General features: G+C 34.8%; 1 protein-coding gene across 8 annotated transcripts in view; it reads right to left on the bottom strand.

The window, feature by feature from the left end:
* Nucleotides 1-27,736, bottom strand: part of PTPRC (protein tyrosine phosphatase receptor type C) — a 121,588-nt gene that overhangs the window by 5,929 nt on the left and 87,923 nt on the right. For all 8 annotated transcript variants that reach the window (XM_025855260.2, XM_025855261.2, XM_025855262.2 and 5 more), the window contains 16 exons: nucleotides 26,740-26,800; nucleotides 22,529-22,637; nucleotides 21,716-21,750; nucleotides 19,150-19,259; nucleotides 18,292-18,382; nucleotides 18,120-18,196; nucleotides 14,143-14,179; nucleotides 13,952-14,049; nucleotides 13,128-13,253; nucleotides 10,886-11,043; nucleotides 10,541-10,676; nucleotides 8,248-8,397; nucleotides 4,297-4,387; nucleotides 2,896-3,029; nucleotides 1,796-1,930; nucleotides 61-183 (listed from right to left, as the gene is read on the bottom strand). In XM_025855260.2, the coding sequence (XP_025711045.1) occupies nucleotides 61-183; nucleotides 1,796-1,930; nucleotides 2,896-3,029; nucleotides 4,297-4,387; nucleotides 8,248-8,397; nucleotides 10,541-10,676; nucleotides 10,886-11,043; nucleotides 13,128-13,253; nucleotides 13,952-14,049; nucleotides 14,143-14,179; nucleotides 18,120-18,196; nucleotides 18,292-18,382; nucleotides 19,150-19,259; nucleotides 21,716-21,750; nucleotides 22,529-22,637; nucleotides 26,740-26,800 (1,671 nt within the window). The remainder of the gene's footprint in view (nucleotides 1-60; nucleotides 184-1,795; nucleotides 1,931-2,895; nucleotides 3,030-4,296; nucleotides 4,388-8,247; nucleotides 8,398-10,540; nucleotides 10,677-10,885; nucleotides 11,044-13,127; nucleotides 13,254-13,951; nucleotides 14,050-14,142; nucleotides 14,180-18,119; nucleotides 18,197-18,291; nucleotides 18,383-19,149; nucleotides 19,260-21,715; nucleotides 21,751-22,528; nucleotides 22,638-26,739; nucleotides 26,801-27,736) is intronic.

Below are 27,736 nucleotides of genomic sequence, written 5' to 3'. Positions count from 1 at the left end.
GTTTTTCTACCAGATCAGTTACCAGAACAAAAACACATACTCCTGAAATTATTTACATACCTTGGAATGTCTCAGTTCAAATACACGGAGGGTATAAGCTGAAGATTGTTGGGTGTCTTTCATATCAACTTGTACATCTCCATATGTTTGTTTTTCTTCTTCCCAGTACTGAGCACAGGCTTCCTAGATAAGAAAGAACATGATTCAACAACTTCCACACAAGTGTTCTGTTTGTTTTTTAACATATTCAGGACCCTCTTACTGTCTCTATCTTTCTCTTTTCTCTCTCTTACCCACCATTCTATTAAACTGAAATTACTAATTGTGTTCTAAAATGGAAAGCCACCCATAAAACTCCAAAATCTATCTTAAGTATGGTGGACATCCATTCCACAATACCTGGTGTTTCCTTGTGCAAATCAAGGGAACTGAGAACCAAAGTGGCCAGGATACCACAGGAATGGCTCTGTCACCTCTAGTGTAGGTCTTTGAGATTTGTTTCTTCCTTCCATAACCTTATTATCATCACCTCTTCAAAATTTATAGATTGAGCTGATATTGATCATGACCCCTGTAATAACAAGTTTCACTGTCTCTCCAGTGGTCCTTGAGGAAGGAGACTTCATCTTTTGGAGTTTTGTCTCTGTATCTTGATGACCAAAACCATGAGCAGCTCTATGTAAGTTGACTGCATATCTAAGTAAAGGGTCAGATTGAAGAGCAGGTGGATCACAAAAGTGTGTTCTCTCTCTGCACCAACTACAGTTACAATTGCTGACAATGATAGGCATTTGTGCCTAAACTAACATTTCAGTTCCTGGCTTTCACAATTTAGATGAAAGAAAAGATTGCTAGGAATTCCATGCTGGAAATCTGAACATGTTATTTCATTTTTAAAAAAGAAAAAAAAACATAAAATAAAACATGTCCTATGTCCAGGGGTAAGGGACCAAAAAAATGACAGAAAGAGAAGGCATATAGTTGCATGCTTATGAGAATATTCATTAGATAAGCTTTAACATATGCCAGATAATGTGTTAGGTGCTAAAACTAAGTAAAATCTAATACTAGTGAGATTTTGATAACTCAAGGTGTTAAGGAAAAGATCAAATACACATCACAGGCATTAAGCAGATCAAATTAGATCTTAGGTTCACCTCCAACTATAGAATTTTATAATAATAAATATTACATGAACGTAAAGAAGGCAGGATTTAGATATATTTTTCAAGAGTTCCATCTAACTAGAAGAAAAGGGTCAAAATGGAAATAGAGGACACATTTATATATGGGGAATGCCAGTAAATTAAATCTCAGTGATGAAAATGCAAATGGTGTGTCAAGATTCAGTCAAGAAACCTACTTGTCCAGAATAGAAATTATGATATATGAGGGTCTGGTTATTGAGGGTATTAAATATCACACTGAGGAGTTTGGTCTATTGCTTGTTGTTTGTAACAAGCAGTGACCCTGGGATTGCTGTGCATGAGATGATCTGCAGACGGTGTGTAGGACTGGAGAAGGGTAGCGTGAGAGACTGTCAGAACCTGGACATGAGATGCCAAAGGCCAACATTTGGATGGAAGATGGTAAGAATGAACAAAGGCAACTTTGTGACAGAAGCGTCAAAAATCCTAGGGTAGAGTAATCAAGCAAGTAATCCAAGAATGGAGAATGATATTTTATGACAGAAAGACAAAAAAAAATTATTCATTTTTGTTGTTGTTGTTGTTGTTAAGACCTTGGTATATTTTCTTCTCTCTCTTTTTTTTTTAATTATGTTAAAAGTACAAACCTGGTCTCTGTTCTTCAGCTGTGTCAACATAACAATAACTTTGACTTTTCTTTGGAATATCATCTGCCAAAAGTCACCAATGGTCTCTTTTAGTGGTCCCTGAGCAGCAATCATCACTTCAGGTTTCCAGTAACTCTTTAAAAAGAGAGAGAGAGAAAGAGATTCTGTTACTCTCGCTCACTGATGAAAGAACAATGGATTCTTAAAATAACCATTTGGAAATACTGTCACTTAATTTGATATCAATGCTGCTACATAAAAATATTAAGATCCTTAGACCCAAAACAATGTGATATCTATATGTAGAACACTTATTTAATGATAATACTTAGGTAATAGTGTGAAATCAAGTTTAGAACATACTATCTTAACAAAACTAACAAGTTTTTCTTTCCAAAACTAAGAAAAAGTACATGTGGTTGTAAAAAGAAAATACGTAAGCATTTCAGATTATTTTCATCATGTTTCTACTTTAATTGATGTCTACACAGTCTTATGATAACTCAGAAGTAAACTAATATTCTATGAGTATGTTTTAGAAAAATTTGGAAAATAAATCCAACTTAGTGTATACGCAAAAAGTATTTACTGAATGACTATAGTTCCTTGTTAGAATTCTCCGTTTACTGAAAAAAAAAAAGTTATGTGACACAGACTCATTTAATCATTCAGATAATCGGAATGAAATTTTTTAGCTATGTAAATATGCAAATTCTTATTTGCCTACAATTTGGGTATCTGAGTAAGTACAAATGTTTTCAAATACTTGTATTTGCTCAAATTGTATTATTTTTCAAATTCATATGAAGAGTCCTACTGGTCATAAATTGTAACTAATAAACATTGTCTCATTTTGTATCAACACATTAGACTTGAATATCTTTAAGTCTTTCAATAAGTTAAAATATAGTATTAAAAATTGAAATTTTGGGTCAATCTATCTATCTATCTATCTATATATATAGTTATGGCCAAGAGCATCATGTCTTTATAAAATCATTTAATGAATGGCCATAAAAATACAGATTTTTTTTATAATGTCTTCTAAAACACATTTTTTGAAGGGTTAGATCCTGGGCTTTGGAAATGTGAGTACCTACCATTATAAAAGATGCATTGATGTATCTACTTGTTTCCTCTGAGTCACTGTCATCATCAGAAGATTCATCTGAATCATGCTCACTCTCTTTGCTCATCTCCAGTTCATGTTTAAGTGACACTCTGTTAAAGTCATCTATGTAAAACAAATTAGTAGTAAGTCTTTCTTTAAAAAATCAAATCTCCACTTGATTGTCATGTAGAAATTAGAGAAGTGACAGATTGCATTACGTAAATTTACTGATGTACATGAAATGAGACACTACATAAAATTCAGTTCATATTGATCAACAAATTATAAAAAAGAAATCTAAGAGAAAGAAGCTTTCAAAAAAGTACCAAGAAAAAAATGGTATATAACACCATAGATATACAGATAGATATAATATTCCATATAATCATTCAATCTTTGACACATATACTTTAGTCTTCCATGGAAAAGCATCATTCTGCTAGAGATGTTTAAAAATACATATGTAAGTGTGAAAAAGTACATAGCTTTGGTAAAAACCTAATTTCTTAATTATATCCTGTTAACACCAACTTAACAATCTTAATTAAATAGGTATCTCAGGTGATTATTATTCAATCAAGAAAATTATTAAGTCCATAATTTCTCACGGTTTCTCAGTTTCTTTAATCAATAATATCCTGATCAAATGATCTGTGATCTGATTAGTTACATCATCCTCAATTCCAGATTTTGAACTAATATTTATAAGGACTTCAGAAATTAACTAGGTCAACCATACATCAATATGATTTATTTGGTTGTCTAGCTAATAGTGTGAAATCAAGTTTAGAACATACAATCTTAACAAAACTAAAAAGTTTTGCAAATGCATAACAACAAATGAATAAAATGAAAGTTGTACCAAACATGATCCTACAAAATTCTTAAATAACAGTATTCAAGTATTAAAACTACATATGTTGATCTGTTAAGTTTGATGATTAACAGTTTATAGGGTATTTTTTACCTACTGTCAATCTCTCAGATAGGAGGAAGGGATAAAGAGAAAACAGAAAGAAAAAAAGGAAGTAATCGTTGTTATTGGCAATTACCCTGAAGCAAATAAATGAAATAAACTAAAGATGAGAGAAAACTAGTAAAGTGGACCTGGCCTTTTTTCTCCCAGCTTCAGAGGTTATGTGTTTCTGACAGTCATTTCTGACATAATTGGTAGAAAAAAAAGACTGAATACAGTCTATCCTCCAAAGCCCACTCTGAATGTTTGGGGTGCAAAATATTTGCTATAATTAAATTTAAATAGCCCATTAGCTATTCTCTACTGTCAACCCAATGTTGAAAACTTGCTTCAAAATCATTTGTGTGTGTGCATCCAAAAAAAAGAGTTTAATTTTATCTGATGCCAAAGAATAACATAAAATGAGCTACATACATGGAATGATGTAAGAATTCCTGTTTTTATTTTTATTTTGTTCTTGATTTCCAGCGTGCTGTGTCCTCCAGCTCCTATACGAGGGAAGTCTCTGAGGGTGAAAAAATAAAATGGAACACTGCTTTTAAAATGCAAGTTGTGATTTTGTTTATTATTGTGGCAAAAGATGTTCCCTAAAGAAAAGTATTACATCAAGTTTTGTGAAATGTGCATACTTTGCCTATAGTTCTTAATTTTTAAGTTTGCCTCGGAATTTTTCCTTTTAATTTTTCAGGCATTTAATATTTTTGACATGGCGAGTTTGAACTCAGGATATACAATTATATAACAAAATAGGTTTCCTACTTAAAAGTGGCTGGAGAGCAAAATAGCATGGTTTGTTCTTGTATAAGTTGAAGCACTGTATCCATGTTGATGATTATCCATATTGCAACAGGCAGTGGTACATTACTTGAAATGATCAGTAATAAACTCTCCAAATACAGCATTCACAGAAGACTTCGCTCGTGCTTTGAACAATTGATACCTCATTTGCTTACACCTTCCCTACTGCTTTCCCTCCCATTCACAGTAGCTGATCAGTCAGCAAGACCTATCATTTCTTCTGGGGAAGCTCTCAAACACTTTTGCATTTCTCTCTTTCTACTTAGTACAGTCCACTTTGATTTCTCACTTGAAAACATCAACAGTTTCTTAACTGTCCTGTTTATCTTCTATCTCACTTGCTCTAATCCTCTTAAAAACACGAAACAGAGTCCCACGGAGGCTCCTCAGCAGTTTGCCATCATTGGGAAGAAGCATCCCACTGTACAAAAAACCTTCAGGGATGCACTCTTGATTGTCTGTCCAGCCTCACCCTTTGATGGTCCCCTTCCACTTCAGCCATCCAACTTCCTCAACTCTGGGAAGGAGCCGAGTTGTCCTTTAACTCTTGTGAGTTTTATGCTTGGACTACCCTTTTCCCTTGTCACTCTGCTAATTTCTACTTGCTTTTTAACTATCAGTTTAAATGTCATTTATTCTGGAAGATCTCTCTGCCTGCAACCCTTTCTTCCCATTGGTCCTTAAATAAATATTTGTCAAGTGGATGAATAATCTAAACCAAAAGAGCTCATCATATACAGTTCAGTAGGATTTTATACACACACAAATATATGTGCATGGGATGTATGTGTGTATATATATGTATATATTTTAATATGGTGCACTCTTTCAAACTAAATATGGCACCCCGTTTCAAACCCCATGCATTGCTGTGTAACTGAATGAATGGAAACCTCATCATCGAATACTAGGCCACTTGAACTCACCTTAATGAACAGCATGGAGGCTGATGCCTTGGAAAACATCACACTTTTTGCTTGTCAGAATGGTCACCCAGTGTCCCCTGCCCTCTAGCCAATACCCAGTATTACAGATAAAGCTAATGGATTACTCTCATTTAAGACAGGAAGGGTTTTTCACACTTCAGTCCTTGCTACAAGTCTCAGCCTCCCAGTGCATCCATATTGGCTAGAGCTCTATTACCAAATAATTATCTAAATAGTTATCATCAAATACAACTCAGTCTCTTACATCTCACCTATCAATGTCTTCCTCTCTGCTCTCTGGTACTCAGGGTCTGACATCAGTAAACTGCCATCCACCTTAATGCTTTTCTCCCAACAATTCCTTCATTTTTTTGGGAAGGGGGAGGGGGTGGTACACCAGGTGAAACCTGAGGGTCTCTTGAGAACATCACCAAAAACTCAGCAGTAGTTCTTTTTTTAAAAAATCGAATTCCCCACTCATACCCCATATACATCACAGCTTGAAGGAAAGATATGTACTGTCTTCACTACCTGTTTCTGCTTGTAAACTGGTTCTACTCATTTCTCCTTCAAAAAGCCCAGTTACTTTTATTTTCCTGACACCATGTCATATTTCTTTGACCCTTGTTAGAGGCTTCAGGTACTGATTACTGGATCACTCCACCCCGTTTAATTTTAGACTTGCCTAATTTTTCTCCCCAGGTCTGTCATAATTCTTGGTTTACTTCAACATTGACAAGGATGATCTATGCAACACTCTAGTCTCTTCTTAACTTCCTTACCTCCTGTGCCCTTTCCCTCTACTCTTCCGCCATCCACTTTCTCCATTCTACCTTTGTAAGTTTCATTTCATTCGTTTAAAAATTACAATTTCAACCATCTCATTATTGAAAATTACCTCTTCTCTTCCTCGTTCTTTATTCTAGTATCTTCAGTCTCGCCATGTGCAATTCTATCAAAACCTTCCACATACCATCCCTACTACTTTCCTTACGTGCCGCATGTCCTTCTGTGGCCAATTTGCTCTTTATCATCCACCACTATATCATACATTTGCAAACACCCTCAATTCCTTTTTCTCCAACTTTCAAATAGTCACTTTAAGAAATCCTAGATGAGTTTAACCCAACCATCTGTATACACAGCCCCTATTTTCAATGTTTCTATATAAAACAATAAAACCAACTGACTCTCTTTAAATTCATGACCATAGATTTCAAAGGATCCAACAACAATTTCCAGCAATCTACTATCTTTGCCTAGGGAGATTGCTTTGCTACTTTGGTATAATGGTTTCATCTACTTTCCCCTTCCTCAAGCATAAGTACTTCTTTGCCCTACTCCCTCATGTCCTCCTAAACTCTTTAACTGATGATCTTGCTTCATACCGTCTTTAGAAAGAAAAGGCAATTGACAAGAACTGCCTCAACTTCTTATCACCAAATCTACCAAGTAACTTACATCTTCCCTCTCATTTCTCATTTTCTGTCTTCCTTTATGCTTAAATGGAATAATTTCACTGTTTCTATCAGTTATAGTCACTACCTGTGACCTGGGTTACTCTCTCTCACCATGTCCACCTGCAAATCACTTTGGCTCCTGTGCCCAAAACTGTACTCGACACCGAGCAAACACCTAATCCTATTTGTTCAGTGACAGAATTTACTCTTTCTTTTAGTGACTTTACATACAAATGTTTAAATTACATTTATAAGTGTTTTCAAACAGCATATATGTACATGCGGTTTAGCAGGATTGGTGTACTGAAATGTCGTTGATTTGTCAGCTAAAAGAGCAAGAAAACAGCAACTAAACATCCTCCTACTCAAGACTACTCTGGTAGCCTGATGACTCTTCCACTATAATCTTCTGGGGGATTGTGTTACCTGGTAATTACTATATGCTCCACCCCCCTTCCATCCTCACTTTGAACCAAAACATTAAACAATTCTGCATTTGATTAAAAACATGTTCCTGGTTTTGTGAAACTCTCCAATTTGACCAGTTTGGTAGTTTACAGAAAGTTTCAGTAAACTGGAAAATTGTAAGAGAAAAGTTACAAAACTTTTTTTTTTTTTTTTTGGACAACTGAGCAATTTGGAGATAGCTTTGAGAATTCTCTGAATGAGTGAACTACATCCTGGGCTGACTTTCAGAGTAATAGCCCAATGAATAGGTTAGGACACATGTATTTATCCTTTAGTTTCTGTCTACCAGCTCCAGCTAGTTAAACTTCCTAAGTAGTCATAAACTCCTCTAATTATTTCCTTTACAAACCAAAACCAGATGTAGTTTTAAAAGGTGAGATGCTACATTGCCTTTGGCAGACCAATTTTGTGGGTATATACTATTATTTTGACACTTTATTTTATACCAGCTTAATGAGAAATGGTTAAAAGTGTGGGCTGTAGACACAATTTTAGTCTCTAGACACATGAAACAAGTCTCCTACATAACAGCTTTGCACTTTCAGGCATTTCTCTTAAATTCTCTGTGTCTTAGTTTCCTCATCTGTGCTCCATGGTTATGGTAAGGCCCAAATTCAAGAACCATGTCAAACATATAGCGCTGCACTATAAAATAGCCCTCAATGAAAGTTATCCATAATTATCATTATCACTATTGTTATCACTATTATTACCTGGAATTCAGCCTCTAGTGGAGTTGGCTCGCTGGGTGGATCTCTTTTCTTCATGTTAAATAGATATGAGTGTAATTCAGACAAACTCACTTCTGTTTCCCCAAATTGATTGTATTCCACCAAGGCCTGATGGATCAAGATATACTGTGCCTACAGTTCCAAAGAAAAATATGGATAATTAACTGATAACTTACAGTCCTATAAATCACATTTAAATAAATTATGCATCTCCATAATTTTGCTCATATTGGGACAACGTATGCAAAAGAAAACTGATACCTATAACATTTGAGTATTATGGAATTTGGCTCTCACAGTTCTCTGGAATGTGAGAAAATTCCATATCAGATTTCTTTTCCAGGAAAAAATAGCTTGCTAAATAGATTAAATATCTACTATATAGTGCATAACTTCTATTTTATTTTTAAAAATTAGAAAAGCATTGCCTGTTACTTCCTTCAGTGACTATTATTGATCCACCAAGTCATCGCTTCTCGGCCTTTTGGCTAAGATCAAGTGTGATCCACCAAGTCAAATGACTAATACATAAAACTATAATAAATTTCACACTGTATCTAAGAGGAAAAGAATGCAAGTTGATATTCCATAGAACACATTTTTTAAATTTTATTTTATTATGTTATGTTAATCCCCATACATTACATCATTAGTTTTTGATGTAGTGTTCCATGATCCATTGTTTGCATATAACACCCAGTGCTCCATTCAAATACGTGCGCTCTTTAATACCCATCACCAGGCTAACCGCCCCCACTCCTCTCCGCTCTAGAACCCTTAGTTTGATTCTCATAGTCCATAGTCTTTCATGGCCATAGAACACATTTTTAAAAAGAATTTTCTAGAATTTTAAAACAGAGGAATTTTTCAAAAAAACCACACTATGCCAAATCTACATTTAACAACTCCTAACTTTTTATCATATTTGAATCCACTATTTTTAAATAAATGACACATTTCTGATAAAGTTCAAGCCTCTTTAACCACTAACTCCAGTTCCCTGACTTTGACTGTATCCTTTTACCCCATTTACTTTTTCCACAGGAAATAATTTTTCTTTTTCTTTTTCCTGGTTGGCAATCTGTTTTTATACTTCTGCACTAATATTTATGTATCTATAAACATAGTACATTTTTGTATGCTTCTTTAAAATTCTATAAATTGTATCTTATATGTTTCATTCAGTGATTATTCACTCATGGTATTCATCTGAGCATCTATAGATAGATACAGACCAAGAGTATTCCTTTCAACTGCATAGCATGCATTGCAGGGCTTCCAAATGTCTACATTTTGTTTGCCCTTTCTCCCATAGATATGAATAAAGTATTTTTCTTTCTTTCTTTCTTTTTCTTTCTTTCTTTCTTTCTTTCTTTCTTTCTTTCTTTCTTTCTTTCTTTCTTTCTTTTTTTTTCTTTCTTCTTTCTTTCTTTCTTTTTTTTTCTATTCTATCGATGCTGAAATCAATGAACATTCTTGCACATGTTTCTAGTTGTGCATCATTTGCAAGTGCTTCTCTTGAGTATAAACATACACATAGAATTGCTGGGTCAAGTGCAGAATATTTCAATAATAACCATCACTTACAATTACCGGCTACATACATGTGCCAGGGACTTGCCTACATACTTTCCTTGGATTACCTTTTCATCAAAACTCTGTAGGGTAAATATGTCATTATCTCCATTTTACAGATCACTTAACTGAGGGACAGAAACATTAAAAACTTGTGAAAGGATGCACAGCATTAAGAATTAAAGGCAAGACATGAACTTTGGAAGTCTAGTTCTAAAATCCAGGCTCTTAATCACTATACTATCCTGCCTCCCTGTTTTTAATTTTATGAAATTCTGCCAAATTTGTTTTCAGTGTTTTTATTTATTTATTTTTCCTCTGACACCTGTAAATGGTATTTTATTATTTATTTATGTGTTTGTTTGTTTATATACTTTAGAATCACCCTTCTTCTACAGTACTTTTAGCCACTAATGCAAAATGCTTCTAACTATGATTGGTGCTTATCAATTGATTTAGTTTTCAGGAAATTAAAAGAAAACTATTTTCACCCACTGTTTAAAGTGTGACATCATTAGTCTTTGATATAGTGTTCCATGATTCATTGTTTGCGTATAACACCCAGTGCTCCATTTAATACGTGCCCTCTTTAATACCCATCACCAGGATTTCTTTTAAGGTCACTATTCCCCCACAAAAAGATTTCAGTCTAAAAGCAAAAGGGAGAAGAGGGATTGAAGGTTAGCACATATCTCCATACCTCCACTTGAACCATCAGGCATCTCTGTCGCCTTAGCTTGACAACATAACCATAAACATCTACTTTGTTTTCTGCTTCCAGGCCTTCTAGCATGGCATCAATTCCAATATAAGTGCCTGTGCGTCCAACACCAGCACTGACAAAACAAACAAACAAACAAAGTGAAGGCATGATCGTGGCAGGGAAATGAGTGGAAAAGCAGACAGGATGAAGCAGAGGAAGGAATAGAAGTTTCTCCTCACAGACTGTTTTCCAAAACAGCAATTGCCAAAGGGAAGGATGTCCCTAACAACCTCAAGGAAAGGATTGGAATAGCCCTGGCGCCTGCTGTGGGGCTTCATTTACCTGCAGTGCACCACAATGGGGCCGCTGAAGAAGTTGCTGAAAGCATTCACTCTCCTCCGAAGCTTGAGAAGCAGGTGAGGGTCTTCAGGCACCCCATGGTCTGGCCAGCTGGTGAACTGAATGTGAGTCACCTCTCTTCCGGTGGCTTTCTCTTTTTTCTAGGCAAGAGATAATATTTTCTTTGAGATTTTTTTTTACAAAGCAAACTACCTGACAAATAAGTGGAAGGGGGGACCAGTACCAAAAACTCCTTATGCAAGTTTTTCAGCCATGATAACATTTTCCTTTCCAATGAATAACCAGTAGTTGAGATGTCATGCAAGGTTGGCATGCACTGACCAGTAAGCAATAACTTACCAGTGAGGTAAGTAAGGTATGGTAAGTTAGCTGAGGCTGCTAGGAACTTTCATGCTGCCATGCCAAAAACAAACAACAAATACACACACCAAAAAAAATGGGGGTGTTGGTGGGTGGAAAAAGATATAAAGCAAAGGCCATTCTCACAGCTGTTTGAAATACTTCTGCTTGGTAGGCCAGGACATTTTCTTCATGTGAAGAAAGTCTGATAAATTATTCGGTTAATGCTCTATTTCTAAGGCCGTCTTATATTAGAAATGTCAGGGAGGGAGACAACTGGGGAAAGTCAGCCCCAGACTACAGCTCACATTTGTCCCAATTTCAAGGTAACTACTACAAAATGAGTAATTCATACTTCTCTGAGCTAGTATGAAGAAGAAACCCCTACATTTACATAGCAGAAGAAACAACAAAACTTGGTTGGTTGTAATTTTCTGACAGGAAATAATTATATTAAATAAGAATAATAATGAGACCAATCAATATAACCAGATCTACATATGATCCATATATATAGACTGGGGGTCTCATGCCTAAGTCCATCATGTATTTTAGCATCAACTATTGATTGGGACCAATTGTCCCACAGCCCTCTGTGGGCACAGTAGTTAGTAATGCCACGGAAGCCTTAGAAGTCCTTGGAAGAAACACACAATTTTTGGGAGTTATTTTTTGCATCTTTAACCCATTTTAAGATATATTCACGTACCATAAAATTCATTCATTTAAATGATGAAATGTTTTATTATATTCCCAGAGTTTTAAATCCTCACCACTATCTAATTACAGGACATTTTCATTACCCCCCAAAAGAAACCCTTACTGATTAGCAGTCATCGGTCCTCCTGCTTCACTTCCCTCAGTTCCAAGCAATCCTAATCAATGTTCTGTCTCCATAAATTTGCCTATTCTGGACTTTTCATAAAAATGGAATACTAGGGGTTACCTGGGTGGCTCAGCCAGTTAAGTGTCTGACTCTTGACCTCAGCTCAGGTCTTGATCTCAGGGTTGTGAGTTCAAGTCCCATATAGGGCTCCATGCCTAGCATGGAGCCTACTTAAAAAAAATAAATTTTTAAAAAAGTAAATAATAACAAAAAATGGAATCCTATAACATGTGTGAGGACCTCCATTTTAACTATTATCTAAGGCCACACTGACAGTTTTCTTTTCCAAACTAAACATTTCATCTTTACTACATAATTAGAATTTTGTATTTCTTACAGTACTCTCTAATTGTGCCATTTGTTTTTTGTTTTTGTTTTTGGCAAAAAAGTTATGTTTATTAAAGCATCGGGACAGGACTTGTGGGCAGAAAGAGTGCTCTAATTGTGCAGTTTGTATAAGTATTCTTTCCATAATAGTAACAGGCCCATGGAGAAAAGGGCCAGTTTATCATTCATTCAATAATTCAATCATTTATTCAACACAGTTAGTGACCTCTTTTCTTTATATGTCAAGTCACAGCATTATATATATATATATATATATATTTTTTTTTTTATTTTTTTTTTTTAAAGAGGGAGACTGGGGTGTGGGGAAGAGGAAGTGAGAATCTTAAGCATGGAGCCCAATGTGGGGCATGATCCCATGACCCTGAGATCATGACCTGAGCCAAAATCAAGAGTTGAACACTTAATCGACTAAGCCACTCAGGTGCCCCTACAGACACTTTTGATATGACTTGGACAAATACTACTTTCACCAGTGATTTAACTTGACCCTGTTGGCTTGTGTTATTGTTCTAAGGTAACCCTTTCTCATGTAGGTTGTTAAAAATATTTTTTCTTAGATATAGTATAATTTCTTACATTTAATTTCATTCCATAATTGTATTTTTAGACAACCCATATAAAAATAAAAATTAGGTAATAAAACAAACTCACATTTGTGATGTTCAACTTCTGAATGATATAATCTGGACATCTTTTGTGCTCAGTGATCTTTACAATGACATCTCCGAAAGCTCGTGTACCTTCTTCCATCGATGGCCAGTATTCTGCACACTTGTTCTGTATTTCAAAAAATATTAATAATTTTGGTTTTTCATTAAAACAAATTTGTTTTTGGAGATTCTTTAAAAAACAAAACAAGCAAAAATTATTTATCTGAAATTCTCAAAACATTTGTGTATTCTCCTTTAAGCATAAATACACCCTAAGCTGTGATGCTTGAAATGTATTCCATTTCCTATTAACGTGTCCTGAAAGATTTCTTCATACTACCTAGCAGAAGCTTGATCTTCCCAGGCTCAGCTGCATATTAAAAGGGGATGTGCTCAGTTGTCAGCAGAAATGATGTGGTTGCATGTGGTTAATTTCAGGCTGGAGGATAGGGAGGCTTTCACGCTTCCTAAAGTCCTATTACATGAATTACCACCTATCTGCCCAAGGACAGCTTTGTTTTAAGTATTCACAAGTACTTGTGAAATCAGCACACTGAAATATGCTAGACTTATAACAATACTGCAAAGAAATGGGAATCAAATGTAAGTCCAGCAATTAAGCAGAAACACTTAAACTTTATTCATATATATATTTAGGTATGTACATATTTTGTTTTTCTACATGTATGAAAAGTTTAAGTGTTATATTGATTAAAATAGAAAACTGTCTGTTTTTGTCATCAAGTACATATAAGTGGGTTTTTTTTTGAAATGCGATTCAACACTCTCTTTTCCTAACCTCAGTCTTCACACTATGACTCTTACCCTGTTTCCTTCTTCACATCGAGTGACCATGACAATGACTGTGGCTTTCTGTTCCCAGATCATCCTCCAGAAATCATCAACAGTTTCATCTCTGGGACCTAGGAGGTAAATAAATGCCAACTGATAAATATCTTCTTAAAAGTGCTATGAAACAATTTTCAAAAAGAATGTTAGACTATCAGATAAATTACCTTGTGCAGCAATGTATTTCCTGGGTTCTTTGAAGCCCTGTTCAAAACACACACAAAGGTATATCATTTATTGAACACTCAATTATTCATTTACATGCAAAATTGTGAGTTAAAGGAAGTTGATTTAGATCCACCATTTCTTGGTTGCAGATTTCTCTGAACATTTTCAAATTTTAAGGGGGATTTTATTAACACGTGGTCACCCACTGAACTGTGCCAAACATATGAGCATTTACAAACAATATCCATGGCTTTCATGTGTCTTTGCTATATACCCAAAACAATTTTAGAAACTAGATTTCATCCTCATCTGGGATGGTGCAGCAATTTACAAAAGTCATCCAGACATTCTTATATTTTATGTCCTGCCAACCTTACAACACCATCTGTGATAATTTAAACCGCCGTACAAGCCATAGAGTTGCTTTTGGGATTTTTCCTCAATTTCTTTCAATAAATCATTCTGAGATGATCTGCACACTTCTACCATTTAACTAGTGCTGGGATAGACTGTGGATTCCCTAGACTTCTTCTCTGCCATTGTAGATAAAAGATACAATAACTTTCATTTCATTACCTACAATGTCTGCTTTTTCCACTCCTATTATCAAAACAAAGAAGGAGTACAGAGGCAGATAAGATATTGTGCTAATTTCTTCCAAATTATCCCATATTCCTTAAATTTACCTCAGCAATCAGAGAAGCCCTTCAGAGAGATAACTTTTGCCCATTCGGTGAAATATAGTTACATGGGCTACAAAAATTCAGGATTAATATCAGTAACTTCTTGAAACTTCTATCTCATGACGTAGTATTATTCATATGTTAACTTATTTGACAATTATTTATTGAGGGACTATAATATGTCAAGTGACTATCCAAAAGCTGAAGACATGCTTTTCAGGGGCTCCCAGCTCTGGTGGAGAAAAATAAGTATTAACTCAATACCGTAATTACCATAGATATTTGAATAGAAATTATAAGTTTTTTTCAGAGACTACCTAAATCCTTATAAAATCTGTTCTCAATTTTCTTTGAAAAACAATGTGGAAGAAACACTATGTACTAAAATAAAGTTTATCAGTGCTAATTGTGAAAGCTTACAGAAGTTACCTGCAGAATCAGTTAAAATAGAGGTTAAAATTATGACGCATATACTCGTAATTATCTTTATTTAGACCATGACCTCACATTTGTAAGTGCGGCTTGTCGTTATAAACAAGACTTTTGATGATCATATTAAAAAGGAATAAAGTAAGAAATTGTATTGTGAATATCATGAGCACATGTCAATGGAAGAGATATTTGTTGTTTGGGATAGAACTTGCAGAGACAAAAGTAAGCAAGGATACAAAAAGTGTCAGGTATCAAACAAAGTGGATGGGAGGCAGGACATTTGTACTGGTTAGAGTGCCATCTTTAGGGACAGAATGCTTGAGAAGATAAATCCCAGCTCTGCTTCTACTTGCAAAAAATGGTGAAGATGCATGTTTCATAAACGATCCAAGTAAAAAATATTTTTAAATTCTGCTATAATTTTATGTAATCCATGTGTATAGGATTGAATAGCATTCCTCAAAAACTCATATGCAGTCAGAATGTCAGAATGTGATTTCATTTGCAAATAGGATCTTTGTGGAAGATGAGGCTCTATGGACTGAGGACGGGCCCTCATTCTAACGACTGGTGTCTTTATGAGAGAAGGGGGACATAGTGATGTAGAATCACACAGGAGAGAAGGTCAGATTAGGGTGATACACCTGCAAGCCAGTGAAGGCCAAGGATTGCCAGGAGCCACCAGAAGCTAGAAGAGGCAAGGGAGGGTTTCCCTCAGACCCTACAGAGAGAGCATGGCTCTGTTGACACCTTGATATCAAACTTCTTGTCTCCAGAATTTTGAGAGAATACATTTATGTTGTTCTAGGCCACCCAGTTTTTGGTGCTTTGTTATGTCAGTCCTAGGAAACTAATACATCATGTGAATAAATAAATAAATATGATTTGACCATTTTACTTATTTCACTGAAAGTTTATATATTCACATAGATCGAAACAAACCTCAATTTCAACTTTTTTCTCTAAGAAAAGTTTGTGAATTACCCTATAAACCAGCATAGACAGTAGCATGATATACACTTTGTCAACTATTTGACTGTCAAGACAATTTTTTGTTCATTACTCTTTCGGTAGTCTGTGGAAATAAGCCTTCTTCATACAATGCTGGTGGAATGTAAATTGGTACAACCCTAGTGGAGGACCATTTGGAAATGTCTTTTAAAATTGCAAATGCATATTCTCTTTAACCTAGAAACTCTTCTTTTAGGAATTTATCCTAGATATACTAAAACCCAGTGTAAAATAATGAGTCAAGATTATTCATTGAACCATTGTTTGTAAAATCAGAAGATTAGAAACCACATTTAATGTCCATTAATATAGGAACCGATTAACTAAATCACAATTCAGCTACAACATGAATGACTTATAAGATATAAAAAAAGATGTAGAAATGCTCTATGTCCAGGCTCAGCAAGCTACAACCTTGTCTGATTTTGTAAAAAAAAAAAAAAGGAACATATTCACATTGCGTATTGTCTCTGGAAGTGTGGCCACTAAACTTCAGAGCTAAGTAGGTGTGACAGAAGTGCTATGTCCTGGAAAACCCAAAATATTTGTGCAAGTCCCTTACAGAAAAAATTTTGCTAATCCTTGTTCTGGTAGTGATATTTTACATATATATATATATTACATATATATATTTCACATATGTGTATAAAGCATGGCACAGAAAAATGTGAATATTATGTTAAAATTTTTAGGTAAAGAAGAGGATAAAGAATGTTGGCATATTCTTGTTTCTAAAGAAACTGGCTGGATCAATAAGAAACAACATAGAGGTTACTTCTTCTGGTGAATAGGGAAATGGGGCAAATGGTGGATTGGTGGAAGGAAGATTTTTTTCAGTCTCTGTTTTTATACCACTTAATAAAAGTGGTATAAAAACAAGTTATACCACTTAACTTTTTTAAAAAAAGTGTGGTGTTTTATTTATTTAACAATTATATAATAAATAACATTTTAAAATATTTTGGATACATTAACATATGCAGCATTTGGTTTTGGGTAAATACAATGAACAAATGATCTGGGTCAATGAAGAACATCTCTGCTGAAATGCAATGTTATATAATTGGAGCACAATAGTTTGGAGTCAGGCAGACATGGGTTTGAATCTCAACTCAGCATTTTACTAATTGAACAAGGGCAAGGATAACTAATTCGCCAGAGCCTCCCAGTCCTCACTTCTCACCTCTACAGTGAGCATGGTACACATGGCCAGGGAAAATGTAGGGGCTCTTAAGAGAAATACATACATATATCATTTTGTCTAATATCCAGCACATAGTAGGCACCAGAGTATTTTAATTATTAGTATCTTTTTTTGGTAGAGAAAAATTCTATAAAATGCCTAGTACCAATAACAAATAATAACATTTCTTGCCGATATTAATGATTTTTTTGTTTATCTCGGTGACCTTAGGGGTTTACTTCAAACTATTTCTTTTTTTATTAATTTTATTTTATTATGTTATGTTAGTAACCACACATTACATCATTAGTTTTGGATGTAGTGTTCCATGATCCATTGTTTGCCTATAACACCCAGTGATCCATGCAGTATGTGCCCTCTTTAATACCCATCACCGGGCTAACCCATCCCCCCAACCCCCTCCCCTCTAGAACCCTCAGTTTGTTTCTCAGGGTCCATAGCCTCTCATGGTTTGCTTCCCCCTCCAATGTCCCCCCCTTCATTTTTCCCTTCCTACTATCTTCTTTTTTATTCTAATAATATTTCTAAAATTTTGCCATGACAAAGAAGGACTGAATGGAATGCATAGGTACAAGAAAAATGAAAATGATCAATGGCAAAACAACAAAGATATAAAATAATCTGGCAGTTACGCATTTTTACTCACATCAATATAGCTGGCATTTATATAATTTGACCCTGCATCTCCATTTATATCAGAGAGTTCAACACGGTTATAATCATCTGTTCAAAGAAAAGAAATATACATAAGTGAAATAATGAATAATCAAGTAGCCTAAATATAATATATAGAAATCCAATTCTCAATGAGTACTTACAAGGAAGGATGTCAACGTAACGGTTTTTATTCTGGTTAAAGGGTTTTCGAGCATCCTTGATAGAAAACTTGCTGAACACCCGTGGAATGCTCTGAAAGACATGAAGATCCTTTGGGTCACAGTGGATTCAAGAAAAATATTTTTCCCCTTGCCACTTATCATTTTGAATAAAGGAGACATCCTATAACATATTTCCTTATGCTGATAAGCATGCTGTTTCTGGTAATTTAAATTAACACTGTTAGAAATTATGCAAAAAACACCTAAAAAATGAATGATGGGCTACTTTGAGAATAAAACCCATGAGTGAGAGCAAGTTCAGAATTGATTACCACTTTAAAATTCATTTAAAAATACATACTTGGATATTTACTTAGACAACAAGTACAAAACTGGCCAAATAACGTTTTGTGACACAACTTCATAACTGATAATGATACAACGAAGAATTATCTTGAAATATTTACTAGTTCCATGACTATAAGTCTCTCTTCTGTTCTGTAAATAGGTTAATAATGTCTGCTTTAACTATGTTGCAATATTAAGTGGGATAAACTTCAAAGGCAAGTAGTTATGTAATACATTTAAAATGGAATGATCTTGGGCGCGTGGGTGGCTCGATGGTTAAGCGTCTGCCTTCGGCTCAGGTCATGATCCCGGGGTCCTGGCATCGAGTCCCGCATCGGGCTCCCCGCTCCTTGGGAGCCTGCTTCTCCCTCTGCTTCTCTCTCTCTCTCTCTCTCTCCCTCTCTCTCTCTCCTCCTCTGTCTCTCATGAATAAATAAACAAAAATCTTTAAAATGGAATGATCTTGATAACTGAGTAAATTTCTCATCATATATCAAGAGGAGCACATACCTGAAATTCAGCCAGAAAAAGTCTTCCTTCATCAGCAATCTTCCTCTTATAAGTTTCCAACAAAATATCTGCATGGATTGGCTCCACACTCATCAGTTGTTTTTCATCATCTTTAAACATATTAAGGATTCATGACCAGGGTTATGTCTATCTTTCAAGTGTTCACACAAATTTCATTAAATTTGTAGCTTAGATTAACCCTTTGCTTCCTTCCTCCTCACACATATTCTACCTGGAAAAATCTCACTCACCTACAAAGATTCACTTATAAAGCCATGACTTCTAAACATTGTGCTCCAGCCCTCTTCTGGGCTTTATATTAACCTTTCAGACTATCTCCCAGATTTCCCATACGGTTATCCCACATGTACCTCAAAGTCAAAACATTAAAAGTAAAAATTATGTTTCCTAGACTCTAGTATTTCAAATCTCAGTAAACAGGATCACCATTCACAAACTAATTTAAGACTGAAACTTCCACATGATCCAAGATTTCCCTCTCTGTCTCCATATCCAAGTAGGTCACTGGGTGCTTTCAATCCTTTCTGCCACTGGTCAGGGTCAGGCAGTCCTCCTCATCCATGTAACTACATCCTCCAAACTCCTCTCCTTGTCCTAGTTTTTGCTCATGCTGATTTATTTTAAACTGCCCCAAAATTAGTCTTCTGAAATACACATGTGAGCATGTAACTCTACTTGTTAAAAAATTATAACACTATTATTAGTGTTCCATTGCCTAAATTTAAAGTTTGAATACTTAATGCAATATAAAAATTACTATGTTTATGTGTCTATATTATAGCTCTTGTATTTTCCTTTTTCCTTTTTTAAGTTATTATGAAATTTTGTAAACATACAAATAAGAGAATATGATTAATACCCTGATACTCAGGACTCAGCTTCATTCGATATTCCCTTTACACTAAGCTATGAACAAGTTGTGCTTATCTGTTATGCTTCCAGGGTATGAAACACATTATATGCTATGCTTTTTTAATAACTTAGTAAGGAGTAAAAATACATATTAACCATAAAGAGCTACAGTTGTATATGGCTCCTGAAAAATAACAGTTTCAGAAGAATAAGAGAATGTAAACTGTCATACATGTAAAAACTAATTTTCTTCTATTCATGTTAATGTTCTCTATCAGGTGAAGAAAAAAAGATGTCTATTAGGGTTGCACATTTTTCTTACTGTCTGTGGAAATTTTCTATCCAAATACTCTTATCAAATTAGCCATGTGCGGTTGCTTCTTTGGGTTGTTGGGAATCTCTGATATTCATTCATTCTAAACCTAGGGCCATCTTTGAGGTTTTATGGAGTCTGGGTAAGTTCTAACGCACGCGAATGGACAATTAGTATCAATTTTGAGATAAAAGTCTTCTTTGACACTTCCTAGTCTGCCTTGACACCTTGAAATTGATTCCCCTTCTCTGCTCAGGAGCTTGTTACTCTTGTGCTCTTCATTCTTCCCTCAGTCTATCAAAACTAATTTTCAGAACATTTTACCTCATTCATGCATGTATTTCATTGACATGTTTTGAATTCCATATACTCAGATAGGTACTGGGGATAGAGCAGGGAAATGAGAAAGAAAAATCTCCCTATCTTCATATCCCTATCTTACATTCTAGTTAAGGGAGGAGAGTTAACAAATAAAATATACAATACAATATCAAGCAGTGATAGATTTTGCAATGGAAAATCAAATTGAGGAACTCTAAAGAACCAACCCTAATGCTTTTGCTTACTGATTTGGTACCTGCTCTTACAGAGGGAAACCCTTTGGAGACAAATTAAAATAAGACAGAAGAGTTCTTAAATTTTTGCTGTCTTGAATATGAGAAAACAAATCATTTTCTTTACTGTAAACATAGTTTCAATCTTTATCTCCATCCCCTCTTACTGGATCAAAAATCACATTTAAAAATTTAAAGAAATAATGTAAACATTGAAAAAGAAGAGAAAAAATAGAATTCCTTTTTCTCTCCTAAGTCAACTTGCAATTTTGTGTCATGCCCATAAATGAGCCTTTAGTGGAAAAGCGGCCATCCCACCCTTGCAGAGACTTGAGCACACTTACTACCTCCTCCTCTATGAGACTTTCCATCTGTTCATCCATCTACCACCCCCTCATCTAATGTCTCCTCACAATCTTAGAAGACCCAGATGCCTGCCTTTCCCACTCATAGTCTTCTATCTTTCCATAGAACCATACACATTCAATCGCCATGGCATTTACCAAATTGCTGTCATATTTGTTGATATTTCTGTCATCCTCTACTAAATTTTAGACCCTTTGAGAGCAGAGTCTGTTGTTTGGTCACTGCCATATTTTTATTGCTGGCACAATATTTGGCATAGAAAATTCATCGTACTTACTGATCTAATAACTAGAATTTATATATACATATATATATAGACAGAGAGAATGAATTTAAGTTTCATCATTGTATCAACAGAGGAGATCCAAATTATATTTTTTAAAAATGTTGAATTCTTATTTAAAATGAATGGATTCAAATGTGAAGGGGATATTCACCAGTAAAAAATACGTATACTTACCCCTTTCAACAAGTATAACCTCTTCTTCCATATTGCTGTGAAAATAAAAAATGTAAGTTTTTTTTTATTTTTTAAGAAACACAGACTAAAGTTGGGATTCAATTTATATTTACTGAATGTATGAAGGAAGGAGGGAGTGGAAGCAGGGAGAATAAAGAGGAAAGGAGAGGAGGAAGAGAGAAGAGGGAAAAGGAAGGGAGGAAGGGGAGGGAAGGGGAGGGGAGGAGGAAGGGGAGGGGAGGGGAGGGGAAGGGAAGGGGAGGGGAAGGGAAGGGGAGGGGAGGGGAGGGGGAGGGGGAGGGAGTATGGCAGGGGAGGGGGAGGGAGAAAAGAATGAAGGAGAGGAGATGGAGGAGAGAGAGAGGAATAAAGGAAAAGTAAGGGAGGAAGAAACCAACCAGGAGCTGTCTTCTAAACTCAGTTAAGACTAAATTTTTTATTTTAAAATTCTTGTTTTTCATAAAATGTAGTTGTTCCTGGCCAAGGGAATATATACAATTCCTTAGATAGTTCTCTCTTTTCTTTTTGCCTTTACCATTTCTAGATCCCTCAGACCTACTTTGTACTAAAAGAATAAATATCTATTCTTTTCATTGACTATTATTTTTAAAAATCCATAACATTATTAGTAAATGTAGAAAATATTTGTATTTACTATAAACCAAGAAGTCCACACTAAGTTTTTGATCAAAATTCACTGATGAACTGAACTTGTTACTTCTCATTCTTCACTTAACTGGTTCTAAACTTTCCGCATAGATGGATGCTTTCATCATTATTACTATTATTTTTCATTTTGAAATCAACTCTTACCTGGACCTCTTGTTGCGCAGGTCATAGATTTTATAGAGAACATAGAGCAGGCATAAGAATGTCACAATGATCAGAAATACCAGAAATACAATCAGTGCTCTAGAATTATCTAGAAAGAAAAATAACACATGAAGAAAGCTTATTATGTCAAATATTTTGCTGGGTTTTGAATATCACCTTTAAAGTACTTTCATTTTAATATATTCATTTCTTTTAAGATGTTCACAAAATAAAACTTTTAGAATGAGACCCAATGCAATAATTCTTGATTTTGTGTATTTTGCCTATATTATTCAAAACAAATAAAAACACCTAGTATTTTAAGGGAACAATTAGAATATAAAAGAGAAACTCTCTTTTCTTCCACAAAATACTGTTCCTTTATGCAACACTATCATTTAGGCTTAATTCTCTTTCTTTCAGTCATTCCATTTGGAAGGGATAAAAGAGGTAATCTAGTTATTACAAATCTCAGAGAAAAACTCATATAGTTTAACTTTGGTGCAGAAGCAGATAGCCTCCTAAAGGGATCAGAAAGACTTCTGTCCCACAGCAATAAAATTTCCCACCTACTCACTAAGGTATAAAATCAATTAACCAAGGGACAAAAATTGTCTTATTCTACTATTAAGATTACTTATCCTGATGTAAATTTTCACCAAAGTTTAACATGAAATCATGCCCTTCCCAGGAGAAAAGGCAGAGAAAAGAGAATGCTAGAGGAGAACATAGGCAGTAAGCTCTTTGACCTTAGCCATAGCAACTTCTTACTAGACACATCGCCAGAGGCAAGAGTAACAAAAGCAAAATGAATTATTGGGACTTCATCAAAATAAAAACCTTCTACACAGCGAAGGAAGCAATTAACAAAAATAAAAGGCAGCCTATGGAATGGGAGAAGATATTTGCAAATGACATATCTGATAAAGGGTTAGTATCCAAAATCTATAAAGAACTTCTCAAACTCAACACTCCCTTCCCTCAAAAAAACAATCCAGTGAAGAAATGGGCAGAAGACATAAACAGACATTTTTCCAAAGAAGGCATCCAGATGGCTAACAGACACATGAAAAGATGCTCAGCAACATTCATCATCACGGAAATGCAAGTCAAAGCCACAATGAGATAATACCTCACACCTGTCCAAGTAACTATAATATTAACAACACAGGAAACAATAGATATTGGTGAGGATGAGGAGAAAGAGGAACCCTCATACTCTGTCGGTGGGAATGCAAACTGGTGGAGCCACTCTGGAAAACAATATGGAGGTTCCTCAAAAACCTAGGAATAGAACTACCCTACCACCCAGCAATTGCACTACTAGGTATTTACCCAAAGGATACAAAAATACAGATTTGAAGGGGTGCATACAGGCTAATGTTTATAGCAGCATTATCAACAATACCTAAATATGGAAAGAGTCCATGTGTCATCAACTGATGAATGGATAAAGAAGATGTGGTGTATATATATGTATATATATATATATACATATATGCAGGAAAAGAAATGAAAAAGATCAATGCAAGATCAAGAATAAAGAGGAAACCCTAAAAGTTCCCAAGAGAAGAAAAATATGAGAATATAGAAAAAGAATGAGAAACAGGATGACATTAGAAAGTAATGCTGGATGCAGGAGAACAAAACAGAAATACTTTTTCAATTCTAGATTTTTTAACTTAGAATTCTATGCCAGGTCAAAATATTGATCAAGTGCCAGAGTAGAATCTAGCATTGCATTTTTGTATGAACAAGAATTAGAATATTTTCTTCTTACACTACAGAATATACACCAGCAATTTTTTTTTTAAATGAGATTCAGATGTAGCAATTCTAAAAGAGGAAACTAATGAAGGAAAATGTTACCACAGCAGCTGAGTTGTACACCTAAGGAGTCCAAATCAGTACAGGAAGAAAGGGTACCCAGGAGTTCAACTGGGAAGGTTGTCAAAATCCAGATGAAGAAATCTTATGCCAGGGAAGCTCAGGAGTACTTTTCTGGTAGGTGTATTCTTGGCAAGTCCCAACCCAAGACCTCCCCTGAAGAAGATGTCACTATTAAAAAGTCATTATAACTATACGTTGGCTAATTGAATTTAAATTTTTCTTTAAAAAAATGTCATATTATTTATCTCTAATGAAAATGCCATTGAGAGCAAAAAGTGAATCAAATTTTTTCTGTATTCTGGAAAAAGGACCATGGGATAACTCTCTAGCTCCATGGACATGGAAATCTGAGAAAAGTGAAATATTAGCTGTGTTACTAGGCAACATTGCTAATGGTGAAAATGATCCCTGATTGTCAAACCGCATCTGGACAGGGAGGTTTATGTACCAACTACATGGTCCTGGCGGAAGCCCTCTACCTACAGGTTTCCCTGAGTGGAATAACGCGAGGCGCATCTCAGTTCTGGCCCCATCCTTGTTGGCACGTCTGGAAGTCATGCCCCTGGAACTCTTCTAAGAGATACTGGTTCCTTTCTTAACCTGGGGTTTCTAAGCCAGGGCAGCTCCCATCCCCACACACGCGATCTGATTCTCTCGTGTCTCCCTTGCCTCTGGGAGGGTCGCAGAATGGTTCTCGGACCGCCGGGCACACTGCCAGCCTCCGTCGCTGGCGCCCTGTGTTTCCCGTTCTGTGTCTCTCTGAGTGAAGCGGTCTCACGTCTGGCCTCTTAATTTGTGAGTGTGAAATGTCCAGTTGCATCTATGACCCCCAAGAGTAGGTGCTGCGGCTATAAGCTATCTGCACGCTCGGGAAAAAAAAATAATTCAATGAAGCTGTTTTTATTGTAAAGAATTATAAAAGAAAAGTACTTATATGGAAATAAAATCAAAGCGATCTGGCTGAATTTGGTGAGAATTTCATACTGGGAGATTTTAGTTTAAACCTCTGAGCAGAAAGAACTAAAACTTTACATGGGCCTTAGGAAAGCAGCTTGGAACATGAGCTTTGATATCTTTCCTCTTTTCAAAGACTTCGGAAATAAGGCATTAGTCATTGTGCAGATGCATATGTGAGGAAGAGAGTAAGACTGAGTGAGCCACTGCAATTGTAGCAGAAAATGCCTACGGTTGATAACACAACACACAGAGATTTAAATAATTTAATTTAATTTACAAGCCAACAAGCAGAGAAACTTAAAACAATGAACTAAGTCTTCTTCCTCCATAGCATCAGATCAGTGGGCAAGGTTAATAACTCTAGAAAGAGTAGCAGCTAATATTCTTGACATATATGGAGGGAACTATAAGGAGAACCGAAAATAGAAATGGTGAAAAGTGGTCGTCTTGGGGAGCAGGACAGAGAGTGGGGTGTGCTGACAGGTACCTGTTATTTTCATTATTATGATGACATTAAATTTAAGTGATTTTTTTCTCTCTGCAACTTTATTTTGATTAAAATATGTAAAATATTAATGATAAAAAATTAAATAGCCATATTGTTATTAAGCATTATCTTAGCTTTAGTTAGATAAATCAGGACAAACCTGTAGCTAATGCCTGCTTCTACCAAGCTTACCTTGGACTGACAGAATAAGATAGAATAAGTAACAATCTCTAAAACAGTACACAAAACAAACATGTTTTGTAAACAAACATGAAAAAGTGCCATAAACCTAATCATAATTTAAGTCTCTACAGATAAATCCTCTTATGAATTATTTTATGACATCAACAATCCTTTAATAATTGAATCTCCTAATTGAGTTTTAAAATACTGTGTTTTACAGGGAACAAACTGATGGTTGTCTATGGAAGAGGGGTGAGTAGATGGGAAAATGGGTGAAGGGGAGTGGGAGGCACAAGCTTTCAGTGATGAAATGAATAAATCACTGGAGTAAAAGGCACAGCATAAGGAATATAGTCCATGATATTGTGATAGTGTTGCATGGTGACAGATGGGAGCTACACTTGCGGTGAACATAGCATAAAGTATAGAGTTGTTAAATCACTGTGTTCTACACCTGAAACTAATGTAACATTGTGTGTCAACTATACTCAAATAAAAAATTAAAAATAAAATAAAATATTGTATTTTATTTACCTATACATGTTTTTACAGGCAACTTAAAATATTATGTTTATGGAAAATATACGAACATTTAAAAAATTAAATGGGAGTATAAATGAAAATAAAGCTTTGTAAGTGTTAATATATATTTTGATATAAATAAAATATAATAAGTAGCCATGTAATGACTTACAAGATGTTGATTGAGAAACCCTTTCTGCAGCTCCATTAAAGTACCCATTGTTATAGTAGACCTGAATTTCAGTAGTAAAAGAGAAAATAGTTTTCTAATGTAAATTTGTTTATCATAATGTAACACACACATTACTTCTCATAAAATGCTGTTTATTTTAATTTAAAATACACAGGTTAACTTTAAAGATTGAAACCAAGGTTAGGTCAATATTTTGTTATCAAATATTTTTTAAAGAAAATATTTAACAGTGAAAAAGACAAAGAAATCTCAGCCTATTTGCTATAATAATAATAATAATAATAATAATGGTTATAATCAGCAAGAATAAGTGAAACTGAAGGAATAACACCCAATACATCAAAATATTCAAATCTTAAAGTTAAAATTCCTTATCTAATATCCTTACATTTTATTTAAAAGGGAAACTCTATCATATACTGTTTATAAGAGTTATAAATAAAATGCACATACAATTTATAAAAATGAATAGAAATAATATAAAAATCACAATATTTATAATAAAGTGGTACTTAGTTCACAAGGGTTAAAATGATAAAGATTGATACCCCCAGGGTACAGATACAGGGTGAAGTCTACAGTGTTGACCTAAGTAGCATAACTACCTGTGTCTCATAATATTGAATACAAATAAAACCAACACAATTTAGTGATACAAGGGAAGCTGAAAGGAGCGAGAAAGCAATAAGAGGCTTTGGCAAAAAACAAATTTAAGGAAAAATAAATCTGAATAGTATTATTAAAAGATAAACATGGCAAATTTAAAAAAATATATATTGAAGTTTTTATCCTTTGGTAAAATTTAGCAAATATAGTACTCACAGAATATTTATAAACATTCATTATACATTGAGCTATAAAAAATACTTTATAAATTCCAAAAAGTAGGAATTGTAAAGACTAATTATCTTTTCTTTCTTTTTTTTTTTTTTTAGTGGTGGGGTGAAATTTAAATTTTATAAATGAATATTCTTTT

Source organism: Callorhinus ursinus, unplaced genomic scaffold (assembly GCF_003265705.2).
Source record: "Callorhinus ursinus isolate GAN/ISIS: 27379988/994484 unplaced genomic scaffold, GSC_fseal_2.0 scaffold57, whole genome shotgun sequence".
Classification (NCBI taxonomy): domain Eukaryota; kingdom Metazoa; phylum Chordata; class Mammalia; order Carnivora; family Otariidae; genus Callorhinus; species Callorhinus ursinus.
Note: the sequence above shows the minus strand (reverse complement) of the source record. Positions and strands in the feature narration are given on the sequence as shown.